Source organism: Scardinius erythrophthalmus (assembly GCF_964197995.2).
Source record: "Scardinius erythrophthalmus genome assembly, chromosome: 8".
In the NCBI taxonomy this organism is placed as follows: domain Eukaryota; kingdom Metazoa; phylum Chordata; class Actinopteri; order Cypriniformes; family Leuciscidae; genus Scardinius; species Scardinius erythrophthalmus.
In genome coordinates, this window is record NC_138228.1 from 10077121 (window position 1) to 10096187 (window position 19067).

Sequence of the window (19067 nt, forward strand, 5' to 3'; positions counted from 1 at the left end):
CCTGACCCAGCCCAGAGAAAGTGCATTTTGTGCGGGCGAGACTTCCAGTAAATAGGGTCTGGTTTGGACACCCAGTCCCTCGGTGCCAGGTGCATACCGGTGAACATGCACCATCCTGGGTGAGCTAGGGGTGAAAGACACACTGGAGGATATTCCTCCTCATAAAAATGTCCAAAAATATCTTGTATTTGAAGAGCTTCATGCTCGCAGACCTCCCGGGCCACACCTGCTGGCGCTCCTGCTGAAGCAACGACGCCTTAAGAGCCAAACTTCGCCTTGCGCCTCCCCCCGTGAACACATCCGAAGCACGCCCACAGGAAACTGGAAAGTTCTGAATAGTTCTCTTTCACGTCTTTTTGCACTTAATCTGTCAAATACACAGAAGGTTATGTCAAAAACACACAAAGATCACATAGTTGGTTATGTCTGTGAACGTAAACAGCAAGTAAAGAAATCAAATGTATATATTAGATCTGTGTATTAAAGTGAAAGAAGCATAATATACAGTACCTACGTATGCTGTTAATATGAATCACATTGGGATCCTGATCAAAACACAGGCGAAGAAGAAGCAGAAAATGCGATATCATATGTATGTAAAATAATGTGATCACAGCCTATTTTATGTATATTTCAACATTAAACAGCATATAAATAATCAAATCCGCCTAACGTTCCCAAATGAAATCTCAACCCGAGAAGGACTGTGCAAACATTAGGGGTGTTGATAAACTCGATCTACACATTTTGATCATCGTTCTAAATCGGATCTGGATGAAGTCCAGATCTTTTTTTTTTCTTTTTTTTTTTTGTTGCTCAAAATGTTGTTTTTATGAAACCTAAAATAAGGGTTTTTGTTTAAAAGCAGAGGGTCTGTTCTTTCTTTTGATATATTTCATGTTCAGATATTCATAAAACAAAATATTCTGGGGGCCATGAAATGTTTGTGAAAATTATCAAAAACTGAATTGATGTTTTTGTAATCAAGCTCTCAAAAATTATATAAACATTTAGATTTAGATTTATCGGCCAATGTATCAGTTATCGGTTTTCAAATACAAAGAATTATCGGTTATCGGTATCGAACAAAATTTTCATATCAGTGCATCCCTAGAATCAAACAACAAAAGAAAAACAGAAAATTATTCACTGCTCTTTGATAGAATTATTTTGGTAGCTTTAATAAGAATACATTTCTTACTTGAATGCTGCTGTTAAATGCTCTGGCGAGGAGATAAACATAGCGGACTGTGTTCAGCTCACTCAGGGTGGATCTATGCTAATAGGGCGGAGTCCATCAGCAGTTGTGGGCGGGGCCTGTGCAGTGTGACATCACACTGCATAGAAACAGCAAACGGCTCATTCTAAGTCACTGCTTATTATTTATGGGGATAAAAAAAGGAGTTGGTGGATTTATATCATTATATGATGGTTGTGTACACACACTGCCGACACATTGATGTTCAAACACCATGTCATAGTGAGTTTTGCATTACAGGTCCCCTTTAAAATACAGTTTCAGTAGTAACGCAATGTCCAGTTGCAAAACGGTTTTCACGGGATGAATGATACCTAATTTATGATGATTTCTAAAATACGTCATATAGGGAAAAAAGGCAATAGTGCTACCATTACACTGACAGTTAACAGGTTAAGGCAGAGATTTGCCTGAGCTTGATTCCCGTGATTAACAGCTGATTCAGCCGTCGACCTGTGCTGTGCACAGCTGTGGCCTGAGCCCAGCCAATCAGAGCTAAAGTGGACCATGTGTTCAGGGTCAAGACAGACCGGGCCAGGCAGCTGAGAGGACACCAGCTGCCTTCAGCGTGAGAGCCAGCCAGCGCTGTGGCCTTAATGAATGCTCTATAACAGGTAACGCCTATAGCTTACAATAGTCCATTTCTAATCTTGCTGAACAAATCTTTTGCTTTTCTTCATTATAAATTACTGTTTTGCTTTCTGTATGTAAATGAGGAGAATTTTGGAAAGAAGATTTGGCAAATGGATTAGTCCTGTTTTGTTATTGTGTACGCACAGATGTGATTCATAATGTGCATAGAGGGGGTGTGAGTGGAGCATGAGTGTGTTCCTGTCTTCAGGAACCAACTGACTGGCAGAATGTCAAAAACATAAAAGCAGCATTAAGTAATATTTGCACACAAACTGATCCATGCCGCTTTCTTCTTCTTGAGTAGTAAATTTGCCAACATTTCAGCTGTTTATGTGTATGTGAAGGACAGACTGCATGGTTGCAGATATTACAGTCTCTCCCATCTTCCATCGGATGGACACACTTTCCTTTCCTGTACTGTTTAACACTACATCTCTTCTCTGTGAACTTTAATAAAAACTGTATTCCCCTGATCTGTACGTCTGGACTCCAAATAATGAAACATATCGATCTGTAAATTGCGTCTAGCTCAATAGTCACACTGCAGCTGGAAGGGAATCAAGCCAGACGTGGACCAATTCAGGTGGAGAGACAGAGAGAGAGAGAGCACCATCTAGTGGTTATAAAACAAACACTCATGACAAATGATAGCTTGCCAGACAAAAAAAATAAGTTCTGAGGTGCACATTTGAGCCTTTAAAAGAGGATAGATAGATAGATAGATAGATAGATAGATAGATAGATAGATAGATAGATAGATAGATAGATAGATAGATAGATAGATAGATAGATAGATAGATAGATAGATAGATAGATAGATAGATGGATGGATGGATGGATGGATGGATGGATGGATGGATGGATGGATGGATGGATGGATGGATGGATGGATGGATGGATAGATAGATAGATAGATAGATAGATAGATAGATAGATAGATAGATAGATAGATAGATAGATAGATAGATAGAAACCAGTTTGAGATGATTTGAGGTTTGTGACATGGAGTGTTATCCTGCTTGAAGTATCCACCAAGATTGTACACTGCGGTCATAAAGGGATGGACATGGACAGCAACAATACTCAGGTAGACTGTGGCGTTTAAATGATGCTCAATTGGTAATAAGGGGCCCAAAGTGAGCCAAGAAAATATCCTTCTTACCATTACACCACCAGCAGCCTGAACCGTTGATACAAGGCAGGATGGATCCATGCTTTCATGTTGTTTATGTCAAATTCTGACCCTACCATCTGAATGTCGCAGCAGCAGAAGCTGTGTTTTTTCAGTCTTCTACTGTCCAATATTAGTGAGCCTGTGTGAATTGTAGCCTCTGTTTCCTGTTCTTATCTGACAGGATTGGCACCCGGTGTGATCTTCTTCTGCTGCTGTAGCCCATCTGCTTCGAGGTTCGTGTTGTGCGTTCAGAGATGCTCTTCTGCAGACCTCGGTTTATAACAAGTGAGTTACTGTTGCTTCTCTATCAGCTCAAGCCATTCTCCTCTGACCTCTGGCATCAACAAGGCATTTTCACCCACAGAACTGCCATTCACTGCATGTTTTCTCTTTTTCAGCCCATTCTCTGTAAACCCTAGAGATGGTTTTGTGTGAAAATCCCAGTAGATCAGCAGTTTCTGAAGTACTCAGACCAGCCAGTCTGGCATTAACAGCCATGCCACGTTCAAAGTCAGTTAAATCACTTTTCTTCCCCATTCTGATGCTCAGCTTGAACTTCAGTAGATGGTCTTGACCATGTCCTTCTTACCATTACACACACACACACACACACACACACACACACACACACACACACACACACACACACACACACACACACATATATATATATATATATATATATGCATGGTATACACATGGTAATGAACATTATGCCACAAATGCTGTTGATTAAGCTTAATTTGTATTCAATATTCCTTTAATACTGATGTTCCTTTCCAAAAATGGATGTGATGTTGGCAGGTTTCATTTAGTTTTGCTTTTAAGAATTATAGAGAATTTTACTTTGCTGATAAAAAAATATTGTACAGTGGAAATATAACTTTATAGATATACATCATATGTGATTATTGAAAAGATGGAAAGAAAAGTGAAAGACAGGATAAGGAGGAGTATGGTGTGTGGGTGTACTCACGCGAACTCACATAACTGCATGTGTGTCTGAATGCGAGCACTCTTTTGTGCTGTATGAATATTTGTTCTCTCTCGTGTCTAGAGCGAGTGCTCTCATGGCCCTCGGTGGATAACAGACTGTTGTGAATGAGCTGTATAGCTGCCTCTGCTTGTGTAGCAAACTGCCTCATGGCCTTGCACTCTTTTACAACAGTCTACTTTTGTTCTAGTTCCTCTTCAGCCCCTCCCTCCTCTGCACAGATGCAGTGCCCACACACTCTCGGTCCCTGAGAGCTTGAAAGGAAAAAGTACTTCTTTTGATGCACAAGTTTTAATTGTATCCTGAAACTCAGGTGTTCAAGTTTTATGCTAGACAGTTCTGTGAATGAGAGTGCTGTCACTTATGTAAAAGCAGCATAGCCGTAATTTGCGGGTGGGACACGTCCCCACCACTTTTTGCCAGGGTCGATATCGTCCCCACCACTTTTTAAAACATCTCGCGGGACGGATGTCAATACAAATAACTAAAACATCTCCAGTTAACTATCAAAATCAAGTGATCAAATCAAGTGTAAATCAAGTGATCGATCGCGGATACAGTGTTCTCTTGTGGCCCGCGCACAGTCTTCAATCCGTTGCGGAGACAACGTGTGCACACAAATGCACACACACGAATGCACACAAACGTGTCCCTGCTTCATGTACAACCACTGATGAATATAACCCCCCATATTGATTATATGGACAATAAAAAACATCTTCTTTTGTGTTCAAGTTTAGAAAAACATGAGTGTATGGAATCCCATTTCCAGAAAAAAAAAATCATTCTTTGGTAAATTATAATAATAAAAATTCGAAATAATGACAAAATATATAATTATGACAAAAAAGTCAAAATAATGACTTTTTTATCTCAGAATTTTGACATTTTATCTCATAATTTTGACTTTTTATATCATATTGATGACTTTTTATATCATATTGATGACTTTTTAATCTCATAATTCTGATTTAGTATCTCATAATTTTGACTTTCTATACCATGAATAAGACGTTTTATGTCATAAATCATAACTATGAGGAAAGAAATCATAATTATGAGAGACAAGGTCAAATTTATTATGAGATAAAATGTCATTTTATGTCTCAATTGACATTTTGTCATATGTCATATTGATTAAAAAAAGTCATAATCGTGATTTAGTATCAAAAAATATGTTTTTATGTAATAATTAGGATTTGTCAACGCATGTTTTTTTCGGGGCTTCCATGTAAGGGTGATTATATAATGTTGTATGTATTTTGGCGTAAACTATGGTTACTACTAGCAACAGACTCTTATCTGCAATCAGTGCAATGACATATCAGCAACGTCGTCGTCTGCTGATGACGTGCGCGGGGTTTTCCGGTTGCGACGGCTTGCTTGAGCTGTTAGGCTAGCAGGCTAACCGAGAGTAACGTCAAAACACAGATACTACAGCGCTGTTGACAAACGTCAAGAGACAGCGGGCGGGAAGCTAACATGAAAGGGGTAAACGATTCATTTTACTAGTAGTGGTTTTGAAAGTGAAGTCGCCGTGGTCAACATAGTTTGATATAGCTAAAAAATAAGATGTCAACAACGCGGCCCCTCCTCGGGATGAAGCGAATCACCGAGGTAACCTGTACGACGGAGCCGCCGAGAGGCAGGCAGTCCCCGACCACCAGCAGAACGCAGGCAGAGCCGCTCACCGTAGACGAGTTCACGGTGCATGAGGACAAGCAGACGGAGCTCAGATGCAGCAAACCGAAGGTCGAACAGGTTTTCCAAGTGACGTTCACGATTATTGGGCTCTTGGATCACACTGGAGCCCACGGAAGTAAGGCTTCCAGACAGATCTGGCTCCAGCTGAAGGGGAAAAAGGAAGATGTGTTTAAAGCGAAGGTAAATGAATAGAAGAAGTTTATAGTAAACAATGTTGCTACTTGTCTTTATTTTTATTTTTTTATTTTTTTTTGAGCCAAAGTTGCAACGTAATATCTGGAGGAAGCTGAGGTCAGACTGAACTCAGCTGCGTCTGACAACATGTTTGTCTTTATTTGACATACTTTCCCATGTGTCCGATAGTATCTCTTGTGTGACCCCTTAAAAATGATTTGATCAGACTTTTATTTAACCTACTAAAATAATATTCATTTTCAGACAACTTGGCATTTAAATAAAGTTACACAACAGTTCAAAGAGGACTGATGTTTAGTCTTCAGTCTATTTAGTCATAGACTGATCCTTTTAGTCTTTACATTGCTTGGTGAGACGCAAAGCTTGATGCTTTGGCTTTACTGGATCCATTATCTTTTGCGGAGATGATAAACAGTGACTAGTTGGCCAGTCACTTAAGTTAATCGATATTATTTACTTCACTAAAGATCTGGTGTAGAAAAGTAAAATCACTTTCTCAGTCATGATGTAGAATTGATTGAACATGAGCAAGGCTGTGATTCATACCTGTGAATCACACTGGCAAAATCCCGGGCCAGCTGTGCTGATACTCAGTACAACAGCACACTTGTAGGTGATCTTGCTTGAATAACTCATCACAGTTGAAGTTTATTATATAATTTGGGAATAACTCTTGCCAAACCGCACAGATCCAACATAGCCAATGCATTGGATCAGTGTATTTCATAGTGTCTCAGCAGACAGAAACACATTAATAAGCTTTCACACACATTTATAGATTATCCAACCCTGTACATTTTCACACAGATGTTTCCCGTTAATGTGGTGTCGAAAAAATGAGTTTCCAAGACAGCAACAAAAGATGTGGTTTTTCACTGAACACAAGTGGTGTCATCACCTAGTTCTGACATGCCATTGTTTGCAATTCTAGTCCGATCTAATAAGGAAATATAACCACCATTGCCAGTAAACCTGGAATATCCTTATTGTTAAGCCACGAAACGGAAACCACTCATTGGATGTGTTTCGCCACCGTGTGGACTTCCTCTTTGCCTAAACATTTTGATTTATTTGTAATACTTTTTCACAGGTATATAATAACTCCAACCACAAAACTAAAATCACATTCACATGCAAAAAGATATTGTCTCCACAATCTCGTCATCGATTTAAAAAAAAAAAAAAAAAAATCTCTTCCCGTTTGAATTACAATAACCTGGTATCTGCTTCTCATCCAAACTGTGTCATGAATTTTCTCATGGGTCTTTGACAGAGATCTGTTTGCTTAGTCAGGACAAGATGGGAGGCCCCCAGTGTATTTCACTTTCGGTTTTAGTTACTACTGTGTAGTGGCTTTTAACCTAGTGTCATTACTGGTACTGTATATGAGTATTTCTTTTACCGTAACTTGCTCGCTCAGATCAAAGAAACAAAAAGTTCACCAGAGATGTGGCAGAATGGTCCACCCCAAGGGGTTCCTGTGTTGTTGTTGTTGTTGTTTTTTTCAACTTCTGATCTTCAACTGGTAGTTATTTGCCACATAGGCAAGATAGCTTCCTCAAAGCCACTCAATCATGTAAATATGATGACTATGAACTATGAAGTTAAGAAACACCCAGTTACACTCATTCTTTTTAACCACTTTAGTGCATTTTAGAATATATTACTTTCAAGGCTGCACGATTTGGGGAAAAATTGAATTGCTTTTTTTTTCTGATAAAAATTGCATTTATGATTTGAAATATGATTTTTTTTTAAAGAGCTCCAGGTTTTCTGTGCTTGTTTGTAGGGCTACACAATTTGGCCAATAATTTTGTGATTATATCAATATGATTATAAAGTAATAAGAAAAAAAAAATCAATATATGACTATTTCACTGTAAAATAAAAACAGTATTTTATGAAAAATAATATACAACTGTAAAATTACAATACATATTTGTGTCTTAATTTCTAATTTTCTGAGCTTTTATCGGTGGAAAACCACAGGGTTAAAGCGTCACATGTGTTGGCATGCAACAGGTTTATAAGCTTATCTCATTAAAAACATGGTGAAATAATTGGCAGGTATTGTGTTTTCAAATGCACTTTGTATGCAGTATGACAGCACTTGAGAGATGGAGACCACGTGAAGCAGCATTTACTGAGATCTGAGACACTGTTATTATGAGCGATGTCATGCTTCACTCTGAAACACAGCATGCATATATTTATATAAATCGCAGCCTTTGAGATTTGGCTCTAAGCGTTCAGTGTTGGCACATTATGAAATGCATAACACAGAGTAGCTCTGTGTTTTAGCCAGTAACAGTCTACATTTGGGTGTAGTGTCATACTTGCATACTTGGATATGTACTTTCATCGATAATATGATAATGAGCATGTGGAATCTCCCTAGAATGATTATGTAGCTCTTGGTCATTTAGTCCTTCAAGACAAATCATATATGCATGCTAGTTTAAAGTAAAGAAACCAGTTTGGCTTGTTTTGTTTGTGAGAGTATTAAAGGGTTAGTTCACCCCAAAATGAAAATTCTGTCATTAATTACTCTCTCCGTCATGTCGTTCCAAACCCGTAAGACCTTCGTTCATCTTTGGAACTCAAATGAAGATGTTTTTGATGAAATCCGAGAGCTTTCTGATCCCCTCCATAAACGTCAACGCAACGACCACTTTCAAGGCTCAGAAAGGTAGTAAAGACTTTGTTAAAATCGTCCATGTGCAGTTGTTCAACCTTAAGTTTATGAAGCGACAAAACAAGAATAACAAATTTATTTAACATTGTCTAAAACATAAAAGGCGTTGGAGAATGACAGGAAAGTTGTTGAATAAAGTCGTTATTACTGAAGGGTCAGAAAGCTCTCAGATTTCATCAAAAATATCTTCATTTGTGTTCCGAAGATGAACAAAGGTCTTACGGGTTTGGAACGACATGAGGGTGAGTAATTAATGGCATAATTTTTGGGTGAATTATCCCTTTCATTGTAGAGCATTATGCTTGTGTTGTTATGTCACCCTTTGGCTTGTAGAAGTGAAGTTTTCTGTCTTTTGCAATTTATGTGTTGTAATCCTGTTCTGCTGTGATTGTTTTTCAGGAGTATGTGAAAGGCCTGTGTGACCCAGAACTTCAAAAAGAAGAATGCTACCCAGTGGACATGCACTGCATTTTCGCTGGTGCTCGTGGACTCTTTTTGGACCGGCTGCTTAGAGACACGAGTGCTGAGGTACAAGTTCTGGAGCCGGGTCGCCTGAGGTTAAGCGGGTGCGCGGAGGCCGTCGTCATGGCTCAAAGTCGTGTTCAACAGTTTGTTGCCCTCTTTCAGGAGAAGCGAAGCTTGCCAGCTGACAGGGAGCCCTTGGTTAAGCGCACTTTTAAGACTTTCGTGGAGGACCGGGCTGATAAATATGCAATGGAGTTGCTGTTGCTGCCCAGTGCCCTCAAAGAGGAACTTTTGGGCTTGGCCCAAAGCCCCACACAACCTATAGTTATCATAGACCACGAGCAGGACCGCTCTCAGACCAGCACACCCGTAACTGACCTCTCCAACCGTATCCTGGACACCACTTTTGAGGACAAAACCTCAGGTCCTGTGACCACTCCTGACATTATGCCCGGTTTCAACGGTCGTTGCAACAAGCGGCGGTCCTCTGAAAGCGAGCAGAGGGACACTAAAAGGCAGTATTCGCTGGAGAGGAGAGAAGAAGAGCAGAGGGAAGAACGGCAGCAGAGGGAAGAACGGCAGCTTCCAGCTGTTACGCCTGCGAAGGGGACACTGGCTGCTAGTGAAGTGACAAATGAAAATGAGGCTGTGAGTCCTGAGACTAACTTACGCTGTCTTGTTAACTTCTTCCGAACCATGGGCTACCAACAGGACGTGGTAGAGCGGGTGGTACGGGAGACGGGGCAGACGGAGGATACGTTTTTACTGCTGGAACGAATTGTGGGGGAGACCCAGAAGACCCAGAGCACGCAAGGAGCCCAGAGCACCTCTTGCAAACCCGACCCATCACCCTGCGTAAACGCCTCGTCTACATTCACCTCCAACAGGCTCAAAGAGAAGGAACGGGTGCAGATGCGAGATCTTGCAGAGATCAAGTGCAAAGAAAACATTAGACCTCCTAGTACTAATGGCATAGGCCAGAAGAACCAGACAAGCTGCATGCCACTGGCCTCAGCCACTCTTAAAAGAAACAATGGCGTACAGAACGACATATGTGAAGTGATCATCATTGACGACGATGATAACGACTTCAAAGAGATGGAGAGGAAGCCCAGAATGGCTGCACTTGATTTGAAGTCAGAGCCCCGGTTTGATTACCTACCCCGCGGTAGCTCTCAAACAATGGTTCCTATGCGAATGGAGAATATGACCAATCTCCGCAGCTCCTCTCAAGGCCCTCCTCTTCGGACCACCGACACACGACCAGGTTGCTCTTACCAGACGCTTCCTGGAAGGGCACCTATACCTCACACTGAGGCACATGGCACCTCTAAACCAGCACCCCTCACCGGCATGTCTCGTTTTCAGCAGTCACTGAGAACCCCCTACCGACTAGTGCTACAGAACGAACCGGGCTGCCCTGATCTGCGACACATCATCATTGATGGCAGCAATGTGGCAATGGCGTAAGTCTCCATCAATTTGTATCATTTTTGGGGATACTTACAATTCTCATTCTTTCATGTAGGTCAGCGGCGACATAATTGTGCCATTTTGTCGTTTTAAAGTGAGCAGCGCGTCAAAACAACGGAGTGGTTCACACCACAAGCGCTCAGGGTTGTTTACAGTAATGATCTTTTGGCACTGCATTCTCTAATATTTTTATCTAGAGCCAAATGTGCTTCATTCAATCCCTTTCCTATCTTAGCATGTTGCATCTCTCATCTCCACATTAAGAGCTGCAATGACACAGTTATTTTAGCAACAGTAGCAGAAACACTTTGAGCAGCAAAATAGATACTTTTATTTATATACTAGCCTACTTGTAGAAAAAAGAATGCTGCAAATACAGTTATTTGTAACTGTCATACAGTTGACTCCGACTGTTTAACTAAAACAGGTTTGTGACAAGTTAACGCGTGGCGCCTTTACATGTTTTTTTTTTTTGCGTTATTTATCAGCATATTAAGAGCATTTTATAATAAATAATGTTATAATTGATCAAATTATTTAGAGATGGCAAGGTTAGACAAAAAAACTTAACTTTGTTTTGTGCTCATGATGAGTTTTGATTATTAGATTATGTACGTTGTTTGTGTTTAGTAGTTTATTTTGTTGTGCAAAATATAAAAATGGTCCTTCACACTTTGTCAGTTCCAATTGTAATGGCAGCTTTGTCAATGGTTAGTAAACCATTTATTTGCAGTTCTTTTGGTAATTTTTGAAGGAAAAACTATTGACATTACATTGGGCATCAGCCACCCAACTTTGTAGGTTACAGCTATTGAAAAATCCATCTCAGGAGTTAGGGTTGACAGCTAGTTGCTTAATGCAAAAAATATATTACTGCTCACTCTCTTAAGCACATTTATTATGAACATTTCAGGCAGCACAAGTAGCCTTTGTCAATGTATAGCTAGTTATACCTCCAAAAAGCACCATAAATATACCCTAAGCAATTTATGTGCTATATTCCATGTCTTCTGAAAGCATACACGTTTTATGTGAGGGAAAGACTGAAATTTGAGTCATTATAAACAACTTTGTACAGTGCTCTTGTATGGCTTGAAGACTCGGAATATAGCATTGTATGGGCTACTTTTATGGTGCTTTTTGTCCTTGACAGATCCTGGTCTCTGCTGCTTTTATTGTTTGGAAAGGAACAGTGTGAACATTCTTTAAAATGTCTCCTGTTGTGTTCCTTGGGAGAAAGAACATCATGAGAGTGAGTAAATGACAGATTTTTAGGTGACCCAAACTTACTAAAACTAAATGATGCATTCAGTATTTCAAGTTCAGCATTTAATTAATGCTTACTTTATGAAACCATTGTAAAGGACAGATGTGATTGATGCTTTTTTTGGAGACAATTTGAGGGAGTGTGAAAATGTTGAGTACCCATAAAGGTTAAAGTCACTTCCAGTAAGGTCTGTGAGTGTTTTTGAACTGTAGTCTGTAAATGTTTGTGTTTGAAAACCTAAAACCAGGTGCAACCCCCTTCTTTTCTTTCTGTCGTTCTCACCCACACCCTCTTCCTCCTTCCCACCTAAAAGGCAACCTCTCAGTGGGTCTCTCCCATTGTCACCCCCTTATTTTTGCCCTTTAAGTGGCTTACCGGAGGTGACTGCGCTTCTTAGAAATACTAGTGTGGAAACTGAGGTGTTATACAGGGGTGAAGAGAGGAAAAATATCTTTTTAGACCCTACTGGTGATAGAAATCGTGGGATAAGGTGTTAGGCGGGAGTTTTTATAACGTAAGACCTTTACTTCAACAAAAGATGTGGGCATATACTAGAAAGATCTGAAACAAGGAGTATTCTTGAGTTTTTAAGAAATGTTCCCACTCAAATAATAGCAAGAAACAAAAGGTGTATGTGTAACTAATTACCTCATATTATCCATGCAGAGCACAGAACAGTCACACTATCACATGTTCAGCCAGTCTTGAAGACAACAGCTCACACGGTTTCTCATGGCTGATTTGTATGCTTGCATGATATTTGAGATGTGAATCCTCAAGTGAAATCTTGTTGCCATAGCAGCCCAAATACGCAGTTACCAAGAACCGCCGCCACAGCAGGTCAGGAAGGATCTCTCAATATCTTGCAGTTGAAGATAAGCTGTCATTGTGAAGGAGAGGTCAAAGGTCATGTGTTGAAACTGGTGCAACGTATATACAGCTCCTGATCCTGCAGTAATAATGTGTGGATGTGGTTTGGCACGAATCTAGGATTTTGTTGTAGTTTCATTTCTCATATCTCTGTTTTCTCAGGTGGTATGGTTGTTTTGGAAGGAAATGTTCCTCACACCTATCTAGACTAGGGATGTGCGAGACTATTCGACTAGCCGATTAAACGATACTGCTAGCTGACTTGGAAATACTGGTTATTTACTTTTTTTCTTTTGCACATTTAATGTTTTGCTTTATATTTTTACAAAGGCTATGTTTAAATTAGTCATGTTAATGTTACATTTTAAAATTAACATATCATTTTGAAAAGTGTAGCTATATCTGGACCGGAAAACAAACTAATTTAATTTAACCTCAGATTTTGCATGCGTTGGATTTCACACGTGCCGGGTTCAGAGAAATGTCCACTTGAAGATGAGCAAGGTGAGGGAGTGTTTTGAAAGCCTACAAAACTTTTCCGTTTTCTTCTGTCATGTCAAACTAGTCAAACTACTATAGGCTTGTTATACTACCGGTTATGAGGGACAATACTGAATGAAATTTTAAATCGGATTAAAGGAGAAAAATTATGAATGAAACTTATTTGACACTTGAAAAGTTGCTATATCAACATTATCAGTGCATGTCAAACTTTTTTCTGCGATTTTTGCGTCCCATCATGTCTTCAGATACTTTTCATACACGAGAAGCGTGTTCAAACCCGGACACCCAATTGGTTGCCGTGGTAACGGACAGCAAAACCTTAACTTGCTGACTTATGTGAACTAACTTTTATTTGAGGAAATCTGTTTATAACAGGTTATTGGGTTTGAACATACCCCTTCTTTTGGTACATTCCGTGGTCTATGCCAGTGTAGACACGGTGTCAGTCTGTACTGACACAATCTAGAATGATTTCAGACGAAGGACCATCTTTACTCTGACCTGATTATCTTAAAATGAAAGGACAGGTAAGAGTCTACAGTCACTGGATAAGATCTTCATATGGATGAGTTAGAGGTGAACCACATGGGTTTTTTATTTGGTGTTTTTGTCAGAAATACAAGGGAGAAATGAAAGGTATTTTTGCATATTTAGCAATTTACATTTCCAGACTGGGAAAGTTATCTGACTCTTTACGTCAACGATCGTTGATTTAGTAACACTTCCTGTTTAAAATAACTTTCTCTCGTAGAGGGAACTTCCCCGTGACCCCTCTTGTGGTTCATATGTGTGTCTGTGTGTGGATGGGTGTGTATGTGTTACACGGGCTGCACATCTGTATACGTGTGTCATTCTCTCTGAGCGTTCTGAATAGATGGAGATGTGCGTCTATTTTTGCACCCTTTTGCGTCAGTTGCATCTAATCGAGACTTGCCGAGATAAAAGGAAGTAAATGGTTGACCACTGTTCTCAAATGCATTTACATGTGTACTTATCTCTCTATCAGTGGTAGATGCATTGTGAAATTGAATGCAGAGCTGTTTCCTGATCAAGCAAATTGATATTCAAGAGGGAACTTTGGTCTTTGGTTATTTAATCAGCCTTTAGGTGAATTTAGCATGTTTGAATGTGAACGTAGACTTCTTGCTGCATTTGGGAATATATTGTATATACTGCATACTATTTAAAAATTCAGTTTGCAGAATGCAATGATAAATGTTTCAAACATCAGTTAGCCTACATTATTTTCAAGTGACCTCACTATATTGCGTGTTTAATTTAGCAACTGTCATCCATTTATCATCTTAGTAATGTAGAATTTTAATTACAATTCTGTCAAATATGAGTCTAGAATGAGATTAAAAAACAAGTTGTGGTTGATATTTATGGCTGCACACCCATAAGTGAAGAGTAAAGTGGAAAGTGTTGCACTGTGGGCTACATTTTCATCCAAATACACTATGAACATAGAAAATGTTCACACATTGCACAACATACTGCATACTGCTAAAATATGATATTCCAAACTGATCATGACCGTTGACCTCCCTATTTGCTCTCACCAGGCATGGACTCCATCGGATCTTTTCTTGCCGTGGGATTGCCATCGCTGTAGAGGCTTTTTGGCGCAGAGGACACAGAGAAATCACTGTCTTTGTTCCTCAGTGGAGACAGAAGAAAGACCCCAACATCACTGGTAGGAGCTCAGCCTTCTCCTGTCATTAGACCAGCAAAACATCTGTTATATTTATTTGCATACATACATATGATTTTATCTCCAGTTAAAAATAGGATGCCTTGTCCTTATTATTACAGAACAACACTTTCTGATCCAGCTGGAGAACCTGCGACTCCTTTCTTTTACCCCGTCTAGAGAAGTGTGTGGACAGAGAATTTCCTCCCATGATGACAGGTAAACTGTTAAAGGAGTCATCTAGACTCCTTATCAGACAAAATAGTAGGCCTATTTAGCTTGTGAATTCGATACATTTGCATATAGATTTTCAATGATGTTTCAGGAAATCACAGACATAAAAAAAATGATAAACTGTGTCTTATGCACACATCAGAAATGTAAAAATAAATGCACTACATTTATTATGCCACAAATATGTGCTGTGCATATCATCTATTTGCCTATTTTTTAGCACTGTTAAATGCAATCAGTGTTTCTAGATGCCAATATCAGTATGGAAAAATATGAAGTTGAGGTCATGAATAATAAAACAGGTGTTGTATGCTCCATTTATGGTTATTTCAGGAGCAAGTGGGTAGGATTGGAAAATCAAAACCTTTGTGCATACCCATACTTTGTACACAGTTGATATAGGCCCCGGGTTCTTTCTCTGAGCCCTGCTTGATCTATGACTGTCTTCACAGGTTCCTGCTTCATCTGGCTGAGAAGACAGCAGGGGTCATCGTCACCAATGACAACCTGAGGGACTTTGTGAGCCAGTCAGATGCGTGGAGGAGGATTATTCAGGAGAGGTAAGAACAACATCTTTACAGCAAGATGTCTAGATGACCATCAGTGCTTCACTCAATTCCTAATGTTAGTTACATACTTAACCGTTCAAAATTTTGGAGTCAGTAATATTTTTTCTTTTATAAAGAAATAATATTTTTATTCAGAAATGTTGCATGAAAGAATCCAAAAAAAAAAAAAAAAATCAGTCTCCATAAAAATCTGTTTTCAACATTGTTTATAATAAGAAATGATGATTTCTGGAGGATCATGTGACACTGACTGAAGACTGGAGTCAGTTAGAAAGAAAGATAGAAAACAGTTTTCTTAAATTGTAATACCATTTTACAATAAACTTGATGTTTTTACTGTATTTTTGATGAATGCATCCTTGGTGAGCACAAGATACTTATGCATTCTTAGCATTCAAAAACATTTTTTTTTTTTTTTTTAATTTCCCAAAGCCTAAACTTTTCAACGGTAGTGTACATGGATGCACCTTTAGTGTGCTCAGTTCCTGTTTGCTTAGATTTACAGCTCTTTTTATGGATTTTTCAGACTCTTGCAGTTCACCTTTGTTGAAGATCACTTTATGATCCCAGATGACCCACTCGGAAAGCATGGACCTCACCTAGACGAGTTTCTACTTAAAAACAGTCGGTGAGTTTAAAAACACTTCAGTGGTTATCACACATTTGCTGTCTTGTCTGTAACTCCTCATAACTGTTCTGTCCTCTCACAGAGGTAGTCCCATAATGCCCCCCCTGAGGACAGACCTTCGGGCAACCCCGTCAGTTTACGGCCCTGCAGCACAGACCACAGCACATCCCTCTTCCCCTTCCCACTGGCCACACTCCGGCCCTCCAGACTGGCACCTTCCTCGACCGTCCCCTTCTCCACCCCCGCAGCGGTCGCCCTCAGAAACCACAGAGCTCAAAAGGAAGCTGTACGACATCTTTCCTGACCAAAAGCAGCGCATTGACCGCATCCTCAGTGACAACCCATACATGAGGGACCTGAATGCGCTGTCTGGCCTCTTGTTGGGCTGACGCACACTTTAACACAAATTTACAGTTTTCACTTAATTATTTTTAAGGAGTACCATGATGGAATTGCGCTGCTACAAGCTTTTTTTTTCAAGGTTTGTTCAAGGGACTCTGTTCTGTCAACTAATTTAGATGAAGATATGACTGCAAGCACAATAAACCTAAGTTATAAATTGTTTAAACGCAAGCTTTAAATATAAGAGTGTATAGTCCGAATGCCATAAATTTGATGTAAATATTCACGATGAATAATCTTCCTTTCCTGTAATTATCTGTTCAGAAATCTCTAATCTAAAAGGTGTTCCAGCTACACAGTTGTTTTGAACTGGCTTTGCTCAAATTACTGCTCAAGGACAAATGTTGATTTGCTGTTTTTGATATGATTGTGCTTTCTTTAACTTCTGTTCTGTAAATATTGACATTATTGAGCCAAATGAGTACTAGTTTCCAGTCACTCAAAGTGCCCTACTGAAGTGCCCTATCATCTGCTTACAGGATAGAATTGCTCATTTCCTGTTCACTAATTTTAGTTTCTGTTAACTTTGATGATGGTGACAAAATGGTGTGTTGTTTCTAGGAATCCTCGGAGACCCCCTGTGTGACCCAGGAGACTGAAACAGTTAAATGGCTAAAAAAAAAAAAGTTTCCAGATTACTCCGTCACCTGACACACCTCTTCCTATGCCTGTTGTGCAAGTCACTGTCAACCAGAGCCATCATCGAAGTAAATCTTTGTCCCAGTTACGAACATCAGAGGGCGCTGTGGGATTACCAGCTCTTACCAACCTCATTATGTAATGTGTTACTGAGGGCATGGACAAAATGCAATGCACAGTTAAAAATCATCGTTTTCTTTTTGAGCGTATCATTGCCACAAAAGTTAAATCATAGTTTAGTATTTTCACCGTTATTGTTTACGCGTTGTTATGACATCACTGAAATATGTTTAGCGTTGCATTTTGTGAATTGGTATTCAATTTTGGGAATGAATATGCATAGGCGTTTAAAACCACGGAAGCGTCACAGACTCGGCAGGTACTGTGGGTATCTCACAGTATGGCTGCTGAAAACCTTTCGCTTTTTCTGGAAGGCAGTTAATAAAGGCCACATATGTGTTTATCAGCATCTCTATATTCTGTCCTTTTTTCATAATTATCAATTTTTTTGCATTTCAAATGGGCATTTGGAACTCTTTTGGATTGCACTGTTTACTTTGAGAATGTATTCGGTATAGAGGTGTTTCTGCATATCGTCTATGACGGTAGGGGGCGACATCACAGCTTTAAAGATTGAGCTCATACAAAAGCAGTAGTCAGTCGTTGTGAAGCGTATTATGAGCAGTGACGTGACGCTATCGGATTACTTTGCCTGTATACGAGTAATATCAGTATATTATCTTGAACCAACATCATTGAATACACAAAATAATCCCCCCATCCTCAATTCTAATTTCATTAGAAGTACAAACACGGTTACTTTCAAAACAATGACAGCAGCAAGTCAGGTAACTAGTTTTTGTCAGCGTTACAATGGGGGTGTCCCTGTCCTTCCTTTGTGAACCTACATGCGTCTCTAGTTCTTTAAGGTTTCACACGATGAGCAAACTGAAACCTACCTCAATATGCAAATCCTGCACAATATGCAAATCCTTCACTTTTTAAGTGAATTTAAGTGGTATATTGCAGACTATTACAATGTTTGGGAAATAATTTTTCTCTTTGAAAGAAAGCATAATGGGAAATGTTTAGGAGGGTCTGCATATGGCATGAGCTCTCAATGTTTAAGATTAGTGAGTGTTTTTAACTGGTAATATGTTCCCATTGTTCACTTGCTCTTTCTGTCTATTGCATCTTTTTGGAAGGTTCTTAATTTCAGCATTATTTTGTCATCAGTTTTAAGCATACAAAAATTAGCCACTGTTTAGTCATGAGTGAAAATGTGTTTTGAAGAAAATGGGGAATCGATTGGGGAAGCCTCAACAGCATTTTCCAGACCTAAACCGTTCTTTTTATACCATCTGTTCCCACTCTGTCCCCTTTTCTGCTGAACGGCGAGGAAAAAAAAAACTTCTTTGTCCAGTCATGGGCCGGTGGTTTAAATACCATCAACATTCCAGAAAAGCTCAGCATTCTCAGGAACACAGAATTTCTCCTGCCCAGTATTGCTTGTTTCCCTAAACCTACAAAAATTTCCACCGTCTCCATTAATCTCCATCCCTCTCTTTCTCTCTATTTAGTTGGAGAGCATGCTTGCATAACTTGTCAAAGTAATCCCTACCAGCCCTCCCCCACTGTCCTGAACCCACTGGTTTAAGATAAACCAGCAA

The 19067-nt window shown here is 39.5% G+C and overlaps 1 protein-coding gene across 1 annotated transcript; it reads left to right on the plus strand.

The window, feature by feature from the left end:
• The first annotated feature begins 5407 nt into the window (after positions 1-5407).
• Positions 5408-17311, plus strand: n4bp1 (nedd4 binding protein 1). Its single transcript, XM_081372907.1, has 7 exons — positions 5408-5943; positions 9053-10584; positions 14798-14928; positions 15048-15144; positions 15612-15719; positions 16255-16356; positions 16439-17311. Exons 1-7 carry the CDS (start codon positions 5632-5634, stop codon positions 16743-16745), a joined length of 2589 nt encoding a protein of 862 aa, XP_081229033.1. The 5' UTR covers positions 5408-5631; the 3' UTR covers positions 16746-17311.
• The last annotated feature ends 1756 nt before the right edge of the window (positions 17312-19067 follow it).

What these genes read in the sequence shown, in the direction of transcription:
- n4bp1 (XM_081372907.1), top strand. Translation starts at nt 5,632, where the DNA reads ATGTCAACAACGCGGCCCCTCCTCGGGATGAAGCGAATCACCGAGGTA. An exon ending in ATTTCCTCCCATGATGACAG is followed by an intron (nt 15,145 to 15,611) that starts GTAAACTGTTAA and finishes CTGTCTTCACAG; the next exon opens with GTTCCTGCTTCATCTGGCTG. An exon ending in AGGAGGATTATTCAGGAGAG is followed by an intron (nt 15,720 to 16,254) that starts GTAAGAACAACA and finishes TGGATTTTTCAG; the next exon opens with ACTCTTGCAGTTCACCTTTG.